Genomic DNA, 18,913 nt, shown 5'->3' on the forward strand with positions numbered 1-18,913 from the left:
ACACGGTATAGCAATACAGAAGATCTAGGAGCAACTTCCAGGATGAAGGGTTGACAGCTGACATGAGGGGGGAGTAAGAAAAAAAGTTAGTATAAAAATTAAATTTATAAATTAATTTAAAAAAGAAATATATACTCAATTAAAGCAGATGATAAACATACAACAGTTAAGATAAGCCTGCTAGAAGTAGTAGCAATTTTAGGATTGTATATACTAAAGGGTAGTACTTTGACAATAAAAGACTGTGAAGAGGAAGAGCCAGAAAGGAAACTGTATATCCTAATGTTAACTAATCCACTCAGATATCTGTGGCTACTGTCGACCAAGGTAGTTCAGGAATCTGGCTTAACTGAAGTGGTTCTTTCTGTTGATGCAGCTTTGTACTATTACAAGATGAAAGTACTTCTCAATATCTCTTGACATAGAAGGCCAAAATACTAAATCTCTCACCCTTCTTTTGGTAGAAGCAGTTCCTGGGTGGCCACATGCAAGGTCTTAATGTACTCTTGTTGCAAGAATTTTGGAACAATCGCTTTAGGACCTTTCACGATGATACCCTTGTCTGACAAAATCTCATCTCTGTATAGAAAATATGGTTGCACTTCTACTGGTAAACAATATTGCTTTGAAGGCCATCCTTTACTAATAAAGAGGTTGAGCTTCTGGAGAATTGGATCTGAAGATGTGTGTGTTCTGAGCTCATCAAGATGTCTGGAAGAAAAATTTCTCACTTCCATGACCTCAAAATCAAGATTCTCATTCTTTTGCTGTTCTGTGGTTTTTCTGGTTGATATGGACAAGGTATCAGCGAGATAAAGAAGTTCGCTTTTTGTCTAAACAAGATTGAAAACTTCTGCAATTTGAGCATCATTTGTTGCAGTCTAGCTGGAGCTGTATGCATAGACTTTCTCAAAATAGTGGCTAGAGGTCAGTTTTGATCTGGATAGGTCGACCGTAAATATAATCATGAAACTTTGAATATGTAAACACAGTTGCCAAAAGCTCTTTCTCTATTTGGGTGTACTGCATCTTGTTCTGGGTAAGAGTTATCGAAGCATAGGGTACTAGTATACCCTCTTGAAGAATGACTGAACCTAGACCAAACTTAGAAGCATCACAAGAAAGAGTAACTGATTTGTGAGCATCATAGTAGCTGAGAGTTGGTGGGTTAGCAATTTTCTGCTTCAGGACATGAAATACTCTTTGGTGCTGTTCTGACCATGACTAAATTACATCTTTGTGTGCCAGCTCCAATAGTGGTGCTGCAAGTTGGCTTAAATCTGGAATGAACTTGCCTAGATAGTTGACCATGCCAAGAGAACATTGTAGGGCTTGGATATTGTCTGGAGCTGGCATCTTGAGAATTGCTGTTCACTTAGAAGGATCTGGTCATAAGCCTGAACTGGCAAACAAGTGACCAACATAAGTAGCTTCTCGTAGCCTGAACTTGCACTTCTGAGGATTCAGCTTAAGAATCACTTCACATGCTCTGTCCAGAACTTTCTTGTGGTTTATATCATGCTCGACTTCACCATTACCTCCTACTAAAATATCATTTACTATAATAGCACATGAATAGCCAGAAAAAATTTGCTCCATTGCAAGCTGAAAGACTTCACTGGCAGAATTTATTCCAAATGACATTCTCAGAAATCTGCATCTCCCAAATGGCGTACCGAATGTGGTTAACAATGAAGATTTCCGGTCAAGCAAACTTTTCCAAAATGAACTCTTTGCATCTAAGACGAAAAAAACATTGTCATTTGGAATGAGAGCAGTGATCTCTTCGACTGTGCGCATTGAATGATGAGGCCTTTTGAATGCTTTGTTCAATTCTCTTGGATCAATACATATTCTGATATCATCTGAGCTTTTCTTATGAGCTACTACTATAGAGGATACCCATTCAGTAAGTTCTACTGGACAAATTAGTCCTAGCTGTGCCATTTTGTCTAGCTCAGCTTTGACTCTGCTGTGCATAGCTACTGGAACTTGCCCTGCTAGTCTGACCTCTGGGTCTAACTTCATGGAGTACACAGGCGGTAGTTTGCCTAGTTTGTCTGCAAAAATATCAGCAAACTCAGAAAAAATAGTTTTGATGAAAATTCAGCTGTTGTCATGCAGGCTTGCATGGTGGATTTCTTTATTAAGTGAAAACAGTCTCATTTTCAAACAGTCTCTGAGGCCTAATAATGACTACATGTCTCTTAACTACGTAAAATTGCAAGTCATAGCTGTTCCCAGCAGAATAACATGAAAGCACTACTGAGCCTTTAGTTTGAATCTCTTCACCACCATAAGCAACAAGCTTTGCACACTTTATCAAATCAAGATGTTCTGTAGCTTTTACTCTAGCAAACATTTCAGTTGACATAACATTGCACTTTGAGCCAGTATCTACTTTGAGCCAGTATCTACTTTGAGTTCTGCTGGACTCCCATTAATCCAAACAGTACAAAAGATTTCATTCTTTGCCCAAAAATCTACTGCATTGATTTTCACCAAGCACAGACACACAGTCAACATAAAAAGTAGGGTTGAAACTTTCTAACTGATTAACTCACCTCTTGGCATGCCCACTTTTAATAAAATAATGTGTCTTATTTGATTTACAGAACCTTTTGAAATGATTCCACTTATTGCAAGAATGACACCGCTGACCAAAAGCTAAGAACTTTTCTCTTTTGCGTTCATGATTTCCACCACAATTACAACAATTGACTATGAAGCTGGGTGGGGGCACCTTTTTTTACTTTCTGACTCTCCCTTATGCTTCACTGTTTCCCAGGGACTGTTGCAGGACCTGCAGTAGTTGCCATGTGCTTGGGCCTGTTTCTTTTAACCACATGCTGCATACTATCAAGATTAACTTTATCACTGTTCCTTCTACTGTTGTTTTCATTTGTAAGCATACGTGTGTGCTTTTCTGTAAGCTTGTACATCTGACAAATCTCAATGGCCTTATGTAATGTCAAATCACTGTCTCAAAGCAAAGTCTTTCTCACTGTCATTATTAATGCCACACACAAACATGTCTTAATCTGCACGTTTTAGCCTTATTTCTCAAGTCAGTTATATATGCTGCAAAAGTTTCACCAGGCTTTTGATCCCTTGTGTAAAATAAGTGCCTTTCCATTGTAACCTTCATTTGGGGGTTACACATTTTTCTAAATTTCCATTTTTTAAGCATTCAGGGTCATCCTTCATTTCAGCTGGTGCCACTATATAACGGTTCCCCCCTTCCCTGCAAACACAGCAGGTGCATACACAAATGAACGCTGTCTTTCAATGGCTTCCAAACCAGCTGAGTTAAGCAGAATAAATACTTTTGTACATGTGTCTTTGTCAGAAAAAGCAGCCTGTATGAAAATATCATATTCGTGCTCAAACATGCTCCAATTTTCGGCAATATTGTTATCAAACACAAACGGTGTGGGTCTGCAGAATCCTTCTGTCATGCCCACAGGTTATAGTAAAACACAATGCAAAATGGCCCTTGCAATTATATATGAACATGCACACACACCAAGTACTTGTAATAATGTTCAAATGTACAGTAAGCTCTTCGAAATACTGTACTCTGCGAAATATGCTTTGAAACCACTGTACTTTGTGAAATATTCTTTGAAATGACTGTACTTTACGAAGTAACTGCACTGTAATACTATACACACTTGCAAACACTGCACACTTCGGAAACTTGGAATAGCTTTAGTTAATACGAAAAAATAGTACATAGTGAAAAAAATGCAGTCATTTTCCATTTTCTGTACATTTTCTGCAATTCAGATACTGTTTTGAATGTTTTCATAATTATTTTGAATTTTTTTTATCAATATCTTACAGTATCGGACATTTTGTTTAATAAAAAAATCATTTTGAGTATTCTGAATGTTTTGTTTTATATTTTTAGCAAAACAAATCATTTAAGCAGGTTTTAGTACCTGGAATGTGTTTCTGACCTGTTTTGTGAGTCATTTGAGCAGTAGAGATGATCCACTCCTGTATATTCCTCCAACTTTAACCGGTTGCCTCATGGCTGTAACACTGGATCCCATTCTGACACCATGTTGCTCTTTTTTATGTGCATTAAGAAGACATTGAGGCTTGGGTGTTTGTTTAAGTAGTTTATTGAATACAAATACACCAGGATGGATGGCAGGAACATTCAACTTTAACTAACTGACAGACTACATACTTGCCTGGTCTCACTCTGGTTGCTCACTCAAAATGACACTCTTGCTTGCACAGGATGACCTTATTGCTCAGTACTTATATGCATGTGGTGAGTCACTGGAAAGCTTCTTAAAGGTATATCACACACCCTGCTCTACGGTATATCCAGAAAGATCATTAAAGGTAGGCCAGAACTGCTTTTCAGGAACACTGGAGAATATACAATTTACTCTATGATGGCAGTCTTGGAGTGGTCATAGCAAACTTGGAGTTGTCATGTGAGAAACCACTAGTGACTTTGCTTGTGTGACAGTTTGAAACAAAGTCAATCTCAGGCTTTGTTTTAGGACCAGAAGTTCACAAAAATATTGATTTGACCCATAATATCCATAGGGAAATACTAGGCTATCAGTCTATAGACTATTACAAGTCTAGCTAATAAACAGAGGTCAGAATCTAGCCATGTACCTTGTATCTGTGAGGTAAAGATCTTGACCATTATACCAATCCCATCCCCAAGTATTACTATTGAAGATTTCATATCATGCAGAGTATCAAGGCCAGCATGTTTGGGCTGTTAGCTATGATACCAGCTATATGAAGCTATAAAATTAAGTATAGTGACAGTCAGGGCTATGCCAGGCACAGTGCCATGGGCATAATGGTGAATTTCTTTGGTGATTTACATCTTGCCTTCTTATTCTGACGCATCTTTATTTCCTTTTCCACATCATGAACCTTGCTAGACTACATTACTTGAACTATTGAAGCCTTTTAATCTGGATTGTCCAGGATGACCTTATTGCAACATTTTCAGTTTTGCAGAATGACCATGTGGTGGGTCTATGGCTCTTGACCCTTGTAATACATGCCCATCTCAGACACCTAATTCTGCTGTTCTGGAATGGTATACCATAAAAACTGACTTGCTTATTACCTGCCAGCCCTTCTATGCATATTCATATACTTGTGACAGAGTTAGAATCTTTTGCAGCCCATTGTTTAAAATGTATACTGTGCAGTAGTACATTCATGACATCTAATAACAGTATATGATCAGTTATATTCATGTTTTTTAGGCTTTTCGGAAGGGAGTAAATTACTCCATGTGTTAGCATTACTAGCAGGACATGTGCATTTTCTGTAGATGATGTAATGTGTGTGTATGTATGTATGTATGTATATATATATATATATATATATATATATCAGTAGCACTGACATTTGCTGTACTCCTGTTTGAAATCATTTCTGCAATATGGTTTTCTGTATTTGAACAATGTAACCAGCAGTTTTTGATCTATGTATATGGCAGAACCTTACAAATATATGTTATAAATGGGTTCACAGGTTCATAAGAAGTACTACAATAGCTGCCCTTGAGACCATTTTAAGCTTAGTCAGTTTCCTTTTTTGTGATTGAATTAACCTGTTCCATTGGGTTAGAGATTGGCCTTACACACCCCATGGTCAATAATTATATAGTATTCCTAATAAGAATTGCTGAGATCATACCATAAATAATTTTGGGGGACTCGTGCATGGAGTCAAGCATTTAGGAGTTGCCTCTGTCCATTAGTAGTACAGTGGGCAGTCCTGAGGAAAATTTTCTGTTAACCATTCATAGGTCCAATTTGTGCTTGAATATGGAAAGGGGGGAACTTTGTTTTATGTGGATGGTAAATTTATTCCAGAGCAGCAGTATCCTTTGCAAGACATACCTGTCCTTAAAATTGTTCTATTGGTATTGGTAGAATAGTACAGTAAATCCATCAGTACTGGGTTGGAGGATGTTTTGTATGCCAGATACAGGTCACCACTTAATCTGTAGGATACCAAGAGTAGTGACAGGGCTTTGAGTTGGTCACTGTAACACATGTTGCTTGGACTTTGTATCCTTTTAGTAAGGTATCTCTGTAGGTGTTTCAGATGTTGCATATGTCTGGACAGATACATGCCAAAGGGGGCATTATATTCAATGACTGGCCTAATGAAGGCTTTGTAATCGGGACAGTGTCATCCCTAGATCTAATCCGTTTATTTATAAGCTGCAGTATAGAAGGAATTTCTTATAACAATGGACATATGTTGGTCAAAAGTTAGGTCATTGTCCACATAAATTCCCAAACCCCAAAAAACTGGGTCAGCTGGGGGGCATATTGTTAAAGTGATAGTTCTCTTGATAAATGTTGGCTATTCCTTCTTTGTCCCTTTGTGAATATATTTTCTCAGTAGGTGTTTGTTTATAAGTCGTAAAGTCACTATCGTTTGGCATCTTGTAATAAGATACATGTCTTAATGCCATAAGGTGAGAGGATCTGCTCCGTTATAACCTGTGTAATGTACAAAGACAACAAGAGATTGTTACAAGGTTTTAGAATTTTTAAATGCTGATGTTCTTTGTCCATATGTCCATGGTACATCTTTCCATAGCAGATGATACAGAGAATTTAAAAAGGTTCCAATATTTGGTAAAAGCTGCTTACAATAATAGTTAAATCTAAATGTTTTTAGTTTAGTAAGAGTCATATGAGATTAAGCTTCCATGAGTTACTTTACTGTGTGTACAGGCTGCAGATTGTGTGCATGTCGCACAAATGTTGTGCTGTAGTTATTTAAATGTCTTCAGAAAAAGCAAACTCCCACAAGAAATTAACTGTGTCAGAGCAAACAATGAAATACTGTAGGATAAAAATCTTTACTTCTGAAAGTGGGGAAGATCCCTGAATTTCAGAAAAGGATTTAAAGAAACCTTACCGTTTAATCCATGATATTTATCAGCTTGTAAATTAATAATCCACCATGACTCCCTTTTCTCTCTATGATTTCTAAAATCACCGTGACGTGGAGTTTCTCTAACAACTTCTACTACATTAAACCTAAAACTGTGTTGAACCACATTCTAATGTATGCTTAGCCAAGGCACTTCTAACATCACCCATACAAGTATTATGAACATGTTCCCTTATCCTTTCGAAAAAGGGGCGATTAGTCTTGCCTATATAAAAACTCGTACAGGCTATGCAGGAAGCCAGGTAGACTGTTTTAGCTGTGTGATAATCTGCTGACACACTGAACTCGTAGGAAACCTTGGTGGTAGGATGAACAAATATATTGGATGCTTTGATATAGGAACAAAAATTACATCTGTGACATCTCTTAGTGTCCCACTTATCAGAGTTAACTGTAGTGGGAGTATAATCTGTTCTTAAGAGATTTCTTATTCTTAATATCTAATGCAAGGTGTAACCCGTACCACATTACCTGTTTTGTCATCTGTCTGAAGGATAGACCAGTTAGTACTTATGTCTCTGCGTATCACCTCAATATCACTGGTATAATGTAATGTAATAGGCACTGTTTTACGTTCATTAATACCAGATCCAAAACTTAACTGCATCATTTCCCTCAGTGCTGTGGGTTCTCTGGGAGTCAACTTCAGAAAGACAGGGTCTTGCTCTATCACTCCTACTATTCACTGCTTCCTTGCAAGCATCTCCTATCAATTTAAATCTGTATCATCCTTCCATAAATTCAGTTCTCAGAGTGCAAAGGTCTTTATAAAACCCTTCATCTTGGTTATTTAATATAGACATGCATCTTTTATACCAGTGCAGACAGTGGATTTTACAGACGTTATTGTTGATTTAAGGTCTTTTGTGAGGAATGTGATGTTTAAGAAGATATCTTCAGCGGAAACCGAAACCTGTTCACGTGAGTTCGTAAGCCTAGTGTTTTTCAACCAGTTTTGAATCTGGTTTTAGAGACTTTTTGCCAGAAATGTGAGATAGATTTATTTAATATTTATCATGGTACTGACAAGGCTAGGAATAGTTTTCATAATCTGACTCGCTCTGAAAAAGAAGCCTTATTTGAGCTGCGGAGACATATGGATATAGTTATCAAGCCAGGGGATAAGGGAGGTGCTGTGGGCATCCTTGATTATTCTTATTATAGAAAAGATTGTTTCTATGTTATTTGATAGAATGGTTTATGATTTCATTTCTGATGACCATATTACACAGTTGGTAAATTATGTTCATTCTGTTGTACAAGAATTCTTGCATAGTCATTTAATAATGATCGATTTGTCTCATTATTTAATTGTTGAACATCCAATTATCTCAAGGGTTACCTAAAGTGCATAAGGATCCCTTTCGTCCCCCATTAAGGCCTATAGTCTCTGGGAGAGGGTGGCTTACCCAGCCATTATGAGTTCAGAGTGTCAGCAGATTGCCGCACAGTTAATACAGTCTACCTGGCCTCCTGCATAGCTTGTAAGTGTTTTTATATAGGTAAGACTAATCGCCCCTTTTTCGAAAGGATAAAGGAACATGTTTATAATACTCTTATGGGTGATGTTAGAAGTGCCTTGGCTAAGCATACATTGGAATGTGGTTCAACACATAGATTTAGGTTTAATGTAGTAGAAGTTGTTAGAGAAAGTCCATGTTAGGGTGAATTTAGAAATCATACAGAGAAAAGGGAGTCATGGTGGATTATTAATTTACAAGTTGATAAATATCCTGGATTAAATGGTATTTTTTTTAAAGCATTTTCTGAAATCCAGGGATCTTCCCCACTTTTAGATGTTAAAGTTCTTTAAGATAGAGATGTCTTTTAATGCTCTGTATTTCCATTGGTAGATGTTTTAATTGCCTTTACTATGTATGCTGCTGTGATGTTTTTATTTGAGTGGTCTGAAGAAGCACTGTTTATTGTGAAAGCACTAACCTCCTTTGTTGTGTTTTGTTATTAAAAGCAGTTTTGGTTTTATTGCCTGTTGTTTCTGTGTTGGAGATTTTATCCTACATTTATTTAAATGTGTTTAAAATCTGTTTACTTTAAAACTAATCCTTGCATACTTCAGTATTTTCATCACTTCGTATAAGTTCTGCATATGTATTATGGTAATTCTAATAACTTGTGCCTTACAGTTGAGGGGGTTTGAAGGTTTTGTTTTTCCAGCAGGCTTACTGGAACACCACTAAGTGCTAAAGATGCACAGTGACTATTATTGCATGCTTGGGGATTAACTGTCATTCCTAATCAGCTGATTTACTTTACAGCTAAAAGAAGTACACCAGCAAGAGAACAAATAATTTAGGCAAAAGCTTCCCTTGGAAAGCAAATATTTAGAAAAGCTGAACTAGATCTTGTGTAAACATTGCCTAACAAAGTTTTCTTTGCTTCCTTTTCTCCAGCGTGGTGCTCAAGTGTGATTTGCATTAGGTAATGTTTAAGGTTTATTTCTGAAACCAACTCTCTGCAGCTGAGTACATAACAAGCCTCTGTTTCAGCTGATATTAAACCCAAAGTGTATTAAATACAATTACTTAGTAATTCAGGTTAAAGTCTTTATTTGCAGCACAAGTAAAATTAAGGATGAAGAATGTAATTTTACATTTAATCCACTACACACATTACTAGACTTAACTCTGACAGCCTGTCCCACAACTCTGACATTTAATGCCCACCAACCCTCCATCAATGATTACTGCTCGGTTACCTTCTCCATATCTGACCCCTTCTTAAGAAAAATCCTCCAAAATTAATCACCTTTCGCCCAAATGCAGTCTCCAGCATCAGCAAACTCAAAGAAACACTTGAAAAAAAAAACAGATTGATTGGTCATTTATGCTTAACAAAGCACACAACTCATAATAACACGAATGGTAACTGTCACGAACTCCACTAAATGACGAAAACCAGGCAGTTTCAAAATGAATGAATGATATTCTTTATTACATCCAAAGTTGAGCGCTTTCACCCATAAAATGTGGGCTTCATCAGAACAGTTTAAAAATACTCTACAGACCATTTAAATACCTCTTTTAGGCGCCAAAATATCACTTAATAAAAAAAATCCCTTAAAGTGACCTTACACTATAAAAAAACTACCCATTAAAATATATATGTTCAATTTATAAACCTTCTCCATAATATTTATATCACATCATATATAACTATCCTAATATTATCCTAATAGACTCGACTCAAGAAACCTCTCAAAACAAGTTATAAGAAGACATAAAAGCCAACTCATGAAGAAAAAACAAGGCTCCATAATTAAATTCCCTAAACAATTTTGGGAGATGTCAGTCAACTAATAGGAAAGAAGGTTCAGACTGTATTCTAAGTTTCTGTCAGAGTTTACCAATGTATCCAGGCCCCCTGCCACTGACTCTGGTCTCAACAGTCCAGCCATACCTCATCTCTACATTCTACCATTTTACTTAAACACTTCCTAACTTAAGACATAGAACGTTTCCTTGAACAAGTAAGAGCAAACAATCCGCCAGATTCCAAGGGCTTTTGTCCCTGGTTCATATAACCGTTTAGGGATTCCCTTACAATACCCCTGTAACATATATTTAACCTATGCCTTACACATATAATAAAACCTATCCTTAAGCAAACAAACATTGTCAAAACTTCTTAATACAGACCAATTTTTATATTACCCTCACTATGAAATATTCTGGAGAAAATGATCTCCTTTTAGCTGACCAGTACATTAGTCCCTACAGTCTCTTCTGTTATAAACAACATGGCTTCTGGGCAGGTTGCAGTACTCGGATAGCCCTATGGCCCCTCACTGATGAAATACTGTGAGGCATGAATATTTGTACCATCTTTGTCAGCCTTACTAAAGCCTTTCCTCTCATGCAACACATCACCCTCCTTTAAAATCTTATTTAAATAAGCATCAGCCCAGGCATTCTACCATGGTTTCAGAAATGCCTGTCCATCAACCTTCATTTCCAGGTTAAGGTCCACACTTCCCCCTCCTGTTTTCAATCTATATAGACAAACCGACCTTTGATCTAACTCACTTCCACATAATACTACATACTAATGCCATAGTTATATTCTGGTCAGATCACTACCTTGCTAATATACAAAAATGCTTTCAGCCACACTTCTCACTAATCCTCAGAGTTTGACTAATGGCATGGATGCTTGAGGGACCTGATGAGGACAGGGGAGAATTAGAGTGAGTGGCTGATGCTGAATTGCCTATCCTGGGGGGAGGCAAGCTGCCTCCACTTGCTGCGGTAGCAACATTAAGATCTGGGTGATATCTGTGTTGCAGGCAGATGTGCGTATCTGGAAGAGCACATGCTCCTCCCTTAGTCACATTTACAGTATTTGCAAGGCTGCTGCAGAGTGGTGGGGGGATAGGGCACACTTCCTGACAGCAATATGATTCTGCATTAGCATCTTCAGTCTCTTCACAGGCTCTGAACATAGGTCAGCTTGACACAGGTGGAGGTTAAGGCGGGTCCAGTAGACCCAGTGAATGAGGAGAGGAAATTGTGACAGCTGATAGTTAACTGCAAGAAAGGAGAGCAAAACATGACAGCAGAAAAAAAAAACTCCTACTCTGCTTCCACAAAACTAAAATTATGATTTCTGGGACCTGGCAAAAACTTAACAAAATTCCACACCCTTTATAAATCTCTGATCACAACAACATGTCATCAGAAAGTACTACTTCCTTTAAATACCTAGTCCTTTGGCTCAACCCATCTCTAAACTTTCTCAAAAGTCAGAACCACACTGCACATACATTGCATCCCTCAAAACAAAGCTCCACTGGACCCGATCATTGCGTCTCCATACTTGGCCCTTAGACTGTGGAAATTTATCCTCCCTGAAAAAAAAAGACTTTTCATTCTATCCCAGTATTTCCAAACCAAAATAAAGGCCCATCTCAATAAACTTGCCAAATTTCAGTGCCTAAATTCTAACTACATCACTTGCTTTCGTCTTTTCTACCACTCTCTGCATAAACTATACTTGACTTTTCTTTACAGCTCTCACACCACTCACCTGATCTACCATTCATACTTCTCACCTGCTGATGAAGCCATGCATGGTCTCATTCTCTTACACTTTGGCTGTCATATTACTTACCTTATTTCATCCTTATTGTAAGTATTGTATACCATTTCAGCCATATTTTGTTGTTAATAATTCTATATAATTACCATGTAAGCTCTTTGCAATCTTGTTTTTTTTTTTTTTTTTTTTTTTGCTGAATTGTGCTGCTCTGTTTTCTTATCCTGGATGAGACTGAAATTGGTAAATTGGTCATTTGTGATCAGTGCTCTCTATCCTTCTTAATAAATAGAAATAAATAATGTAGAATACCATCCAGTTAGGTGATAACATGTCACCTTTTGTAACTACTTGTCAATATTTTTGTGAAATACTGAATATGCCAATGACACTCCAAAAGGTAAATAGTTATGGGTAAAGAATTCCTATTGAGTATGGCTAACCATTTCTTAAACTTGTGTAATGCCATTTATAAAGCATAGGTCATAGATAGCTTTAACATTTTGTCATTTCCTGCCAATAATTTGTAAAGATTTTGCACGTGAGATATACAGTACTGTTCAAAACAACCTACTGTGTTAATGGTTAATTTAAATCTATGGTTGTATTACATTTCAATCTAGGTTCCACAGGATCATCCCATTCTGAGAATTTAAAGGAGTCATTATTTGTGCTTCTTTCAACAGCCTGTTTATTTCTTCTTCCCTGTTGTGTGTTACATATGATGTAGAAACAGCAGCCGGTAATGATAAATCTGGTGGAATTTCAAGTAATCCAAGAGTAAAATAGCAGAAATGCCAGAACCAAGGCAGGATACAATAACTCAGCTTTAATGAGACACTTTAAAACACTCAAACATTTTAAAACGCAAGTAAAAACCTTTACCAGGATGGCTTCTTTGGGCATAACACTACAATTGTAAAATCAGTCATTTTTATACAGTTTAAAATTGCATGACATGACAATTAATTAAACCTGTTTCTCCAGTTCTCTTAAATATGGTTTTAAAGATACAGAGCCATTCAAGCCAGGAGGAATGTGTGTTCTCAAATGTAAAATCCACTGATAAAATGCATTACTGTCAGATAACATTGTTTTGTATATGTATGTCATGTGCTGTTGTTACCAATTTTACACACAATTCTTTCTACTTTTGCTGTAATGTCTCATTGTAGTTACAGCCCTGGCCTAAATTTTAATAACTCTTGCATACTATGCCTCATTTTCATTTTGCTTGTTTGTATGAGACATTTCACTAAATTTAAGAATAAAATGCTTTTTAATAAACTTAACAGTCACACCGCGATGCCCACCTCTGCTACCAGTATGTGATGGCCACTAATAATGTGTTGTCCCCACACTGGGCCAGTAATCAAGGAGACAGAATCCTCACCACTGACACTGGAGAGGGACGTGCACTTGGAATACAAATGGATGCACTCAGTATTTCCAGATGCAGACCTCTCTGCATCAAGTACAGTTTCCCTTAAGAGCATACAGGGAACACACTTGGCCAGGAGTCTGGATATCTCTATGTCTGTCTCCCTCCATGTCCCAAGTAAGACTCCCCACTGGTACAGCTGTAGGGGTAGATGCTCAGCTGAATGTCCAGGTCAAGTCCTGCAACACCTTCTCTGTAAATCCACTGCCTCATGTCCCTGCCTCAAGTAGCTGATGCACTCACACACTGAGAGATTGGTTTTGCGCATGCACACACTCACACAAACACACCTGGGAAAGGCTGGCACAGGTTTACTAGCTATGCCCACTTTTGCCCAGACTATAAGGCAATTATCACCGCCACCAGGTACTCCCCAGTCATCTACTCTATGGTCCTTAACAAAGGGTGTCTAATTATACTGTGTATTATTGATGGTAGTAGCTCACCAAGACTGCTATGCCTTCTGGAGTGGCCCACACAGTGTCACCAAATAAGTATAAATACGCTCAAAGGTTAGATGTGTTCCACAGGGACCAGCCACAATAAAAGTTTAAATATATTTTATAATAAATAAAAGAGCATGAAAATACTGAATATATATTTACAGTAAACCACAGAGTTCAAATCATGGAAAATATTGAAATTAACATTGATGGGCAGACACGTACAAATAAAGAAAACCACTCTCTGAACTAAACTTCACTATATTCCTGCCCAAATCTAAAATAATTTTACTATTCCCTAGTTAAGTTACTTACCACCTCAAGGTAAGATGCTGTGGGTGACGGTCTTTCTAGTCAGCTTCCCCAAAACAGAATACTTAATTCTCTTTTTAATATCTAAAATATAATTTCTAAGAGGGCTGGCAAATGATCTCATCTGGTCACCTGACTCTAGGTTCTCACAGTATTCCCCTTTGAAGCTGAGACAGGAATTTAGCACAGATGGCCACAATACACATCTGAATGTTTATGACAGTGCCTGGGGCTCCCCTCTTTTCACTAAGCTAATGAACAAAGGCACTTTCCCAGACCTATCATCTCTGGTCCTGTTCAGCACTGTGGGGTGATGTTTTAATGGTTTAACAGCTTATTTACATTTCCCTTATTTTTAGTAAAGTTAACATTTGCTGTCCCAATGTTCTCTATTAAAACGTATACATTTAATTCAGTTACAGTAATACATTTCATTTCAGCAGGGTGCACAGTTGATGCATTTTAACACAAGCAAACCTCACAAATACATTTTCAGCACAAGCATCTGTACCAATCAATTTGATATACAAATGACATACAGTTTTGATACATTTTGTAACGCAAGCATTTTGTATAAATCAGTTTGATATTTAAAGGACATACCATCTATGCTGGCATTTGCCCATATCATCGCACACACACACACACACACACACATATATATATATATATATATATATATATATATATATATATATATATATTAGTTTTTCAGGTCTCTGTTGTTTTTTCATTAAATTATGCTTAAGTCTACTTACATAGGGGAATACATTTTTTTTTTTCGTTTTTAATGTCACTGTGTCAGCTTCAACAACAACAGAGGTACAGTTGTCTTCATTCCTAATCTCACTGGCAGCAAAAAAAATCCATTATTTCACTGTTTTCCACTGAGGACTGGATTTTCACATCAAAGGCAAAGTATCTACAACTCCCATTTTTTCTTCTGTTTCTTCTTCCTTCATGTGGCTGGAAGTGTTATTTTTTAAAATCTTGTATATTTAACTTTTATTTTTTTCTAATCCTGTAGATCTTATTGCCAAATGCTTGTGTTAGCTCTGACCTTAAATAGATAAGAAACATTAATAAATATGTAATTAAAGTTCTGTGGGAAAATGACAACAGGCCAACAGTGTGCATTTCAATAGTTTCATAACTTAGAATCTTCTGTAAATTTGAATGTAGTGACAGGAAATGATGGCTGGTACAGAATGTACTGAGAAAGATGCAAATTCCAAGTCCTTTACTGTGGTGCCCTTTCATTGAACCGTATGTACTCAATTGCAAACATAAACATAGATTGCCCAGGATTGTACATCCAAACAGCATTTGATTTAACAAAATAACCAGATGTCAGTAGTAAGTGTGTTACAGGGTGAGGATTAAGAAAGAGAGGGAGGTTAACAATCCATTAATTGATATTTTTTTTTCACTAAAATGGCAAAGGTAGTTAACAAGTTTGCTGAAGGTGGAGTACCCAATATGTATATATTGTTTTTAATTCTGTTTAATGTTTTCTTTCAAGAAAATACTTTTAATGTGAAGTCATCATTTTGCTTATTACCAAATAAATTCCATTTAAAGTCTTCAAAGAAGAAGCACATCTTTGCAGTGCCCTTTTACCTGGCTTTCAGTTTGTTACCGTAATCAATATTCAGTTTAAATTTTCTGGACTGTCTGCCTCCTTGCCTGCCCACATCTCCCCATTTTGACCTATCAGTGGCTCTGTCTTTAGTGCCTAATCATGTTATCCATTAAATCCCTATGTTTCTTATGTGTTCTCATGCCCTTTACCTTGCTTTCCAGGATTATTCTACATAATACATTCATATTCTTTACTTTTATTTCTGCACTCATTTACCTCTTTTAATTTTTTTTTTTGCCAGTTTGCTTGTGAGCCAGGTGGCTAAGATCTAAAATACTTCCTTTTTTCCTATCATCCTCTTCCTGATTTTCATGTTTCAGATGAACATAACTTCCAGTCCTCTCACCTCCTATCCCTCCCACTACCTTGAACTGTATTTCAGTTTAGCCAGTTGTATCTCCAAACATGTGTAACATAAACAGATGTTCTTCTTAGCATCTTTTACATTCTGTTTTCCCTTTTGCCCCGTTTTTTTGCATCTTGTTCAGATTGCAGCACCACTCGTGTGTTACCCTTAATTGCTGATCCCAAGTTAGCATCAACCTTTTTAACTTCTAATCAAACCCCTTCCCTCATTCCATTTCCCTGGCTCCATCTACAGCTCTCCTCCATTTCTCTTGCTTGATTGAACGTCTCGATACTGTCTTCATTGCCCCCTTTTAACCTCCCTAAAATGGCTTTCCTTTCTTTATCTGTCCTCTGTTTCCTCACTGCAACTTTTCCATCCTTGTCATGTTCCTTTCACTTCTTTCTCACCATATTTTCAGCACACTCCTCAGATGCATACATTTCCACTAGGCCCTCTTTATCCACCTCCCCACCTTCCTTTAACCACGTAGCTTTCTCTTAATGTGCAACCTTGTAGCTCCATCACCTGGCACCATCTTGTCTAGCTTTGCCTTCTTTGTCCTCAGATGTCACGGTCTTTCCTTACCTGTACTTAATTCTTTTCCCCCAAACATTTCTCCCATGCCTTTTTCTGATACAAGTTTCATCTTTCTCCATCCCTTTTTTGATAGATTTTACTGCCCCATGTTCCACCCTGTCCCGTTTTAGTTCTGTATCTCTTCATCCCTTTCTTCTTTCTTATTTCCCTTTGGTCCATTGCCACCCATAGAATATTAAATTATGTGCTTTCATGCACAGTGTTTCCAATCTACAACTTCATTCTTTTTTATCTTTACTGAATTGTATGATTGGTTCCACCATATATGTCTGTTACCTTTTTTTTTTAATTTTTTTTTATTTTGTGATTCAGATTTACATCAGCAGGCTATACTGCACCATTTGAAATGCTTCTAGTCCTACCACCCACTTTGCTTACAGTCACAAGAGCTTGTATCACTGTTGCTTGAATATAACTACTCAATCTGTCAGTTGGTGTCACTGCTGCTTGAGACATGTATGAGAAATTTGCTATTGCTCACCTGTCTGTTTGAGAAGGTGCTCCTTTGCATCCTTCCCGAGAAAGAGGAAGGGAGACTTTGCACTGTCAGTCTGTATGTAATCTACCTTTCTCTGAAGTGCAGCATCCTTGGACTGAGAATAATAAGTTAAGTGGTATGGTGGTTGTTGGGGGGCTTGCCCCTAAACAGAATGATTATTTTTTGTAGTTGCATTTGCTTTTATCACAGGCTTCACTACATGAATTTTGAGGGAGCTCTTGTTTTAATGAGCTTCTGTAATAGAAGCCAGATCTTCTTGTCCTTCTACTGTCAGGCTCATTTTGTTAAAGATTTTCTTCCACCATCTGTCTAGATGTTATTGTTATGCATAACTTGCATATTTTTCTAGTGAATGAGAAGGACCTACATTTTAGTAAATGATCCAGGGTTATAAGGATAGGGAAGGGAAAATCCACTCTCACCAAGTCTGTGCTGCTGATTGTGAAGGCATCTCTTACATTTCCTCTTCTTTGCTGTTTCCTTTTTTTTGTAATACACACATATACTACTAACCCAGTCCCAATTCATGTTGCCTCCTCCCTGTTCTCACCGTATTAAATGAATTTACTTTTCTAGTGCTAACTCCCTCCTCCTCTGTCTTTCCTTTGTTCTATTCCTTTTCTAGGGTTAACACTCCACCTTCTTCAGTCATTCATTGCCTAATATCTTTATAAATGTTGTTTCTATAAATATGTGCTTCAGTTTGGGAATTGATGTCATGACTTTCAAAAAACATTCTGCTTGAGTCTTTATTCATTTGCCATCTCCTTAACTATGTTTGACTCTGAAACTGATTTGCATACTTTTTCCTTTTGGGTTACTTTTCAATGTAATCAGGGTCAGACGTAAAAAAGTTCTGAATGGATCAGATGCCTTTCCCTGTAAGTAAATCAAACAGTCCACCAATCATCCTTGGATTCGTTGACATGGATGTATTGGGTCCTCATCTTTGCCACATTTCTGTGTCAGCTTCCTGATCTGTTCACTTTATAACTTGCCTGTCTAAAGTCTCTCTTAAACTGTTCTTTTCAGCTGTTTCCTTAATCACCCATCACACTTCCAACCGCCTGCGGCATCGGGCGTCATAACACCCCTTGGTGGGCATTAATTACACATTAATACACACCCTGTCAGGCATTATTGCTTGCTTGCCTGTCTGTCACAGTGTGCTGTCACCGCACAACACTTTTTCTATTGGCTTAGATTAAACGTTGCCATTAGTAAATGATTTATTCCTGATGCGTTTTCCTGAATGAATTATCAGAATGCCTTTCCTTCAAAAGATTATATGATACACTTATTGTAGGCAAGCATTGTTCTTTGACATGCAGTACTCCTTAATACTGTCTGTGATAAAACAAATAGAAAGGAGATGTTACCAGGACTCTACATTGTTTGTATGGAAAATGAGCCATAGGCAGTGTGTATACCTTTATGATGATATGTCTTGTGTCTATTTCTACAGTTAAAAACAATAACTACAGCTGCCATCAGTCGGGACTTCAAGGAGGACCGAATATGGTTAAATGGCAAAGAGGAGAAAATTGACCATCCCCGCCTACAGTCCTGCTTCCGAGAGAGTATGTGATTTTGGAAATTATTTTTATTA

The 18,913-nt window shown here is 37.3% G+C and overlaps 1 protein-coding gene across 1 annotated transcript in view; it reads left to right on the forward strand.

Annotated features, from left to right (window-relative positions):
• Window positions 1-18,913, forward strand: part of MVD (mevalonate diphosphate decarboxylase) — a 372,131-nt gene that overhangs the window by 66,766 nt on the left and 286,452 nt on the right. The window contains exon 3 of the mRNA XM_044081710.1: window positions 18,770-18,884. Coding sequence (XP_043937645.1) covers window positions 18,770-18,884 — 115 coding nt within the window. The remainder of the gene's footprint in view (window positions 1-18,769; window positions 18,885-18,913) is intronic.

This window comes from Protopterus annectens, chromosome 8.part1 (assembly GCF_019279795.1).
Source record: "Protopterus annectens isolate FY-2018-M chromosome 8.part1, PAN1.0, whole genome shotgun sequence".
NCBI classification, from domain to species: domain Eukaryota; kingdom Metazoa; phylum Chordata; order Ceratodontiformes; family Protopteridae; genus Protopterus; species Protopterus annectens.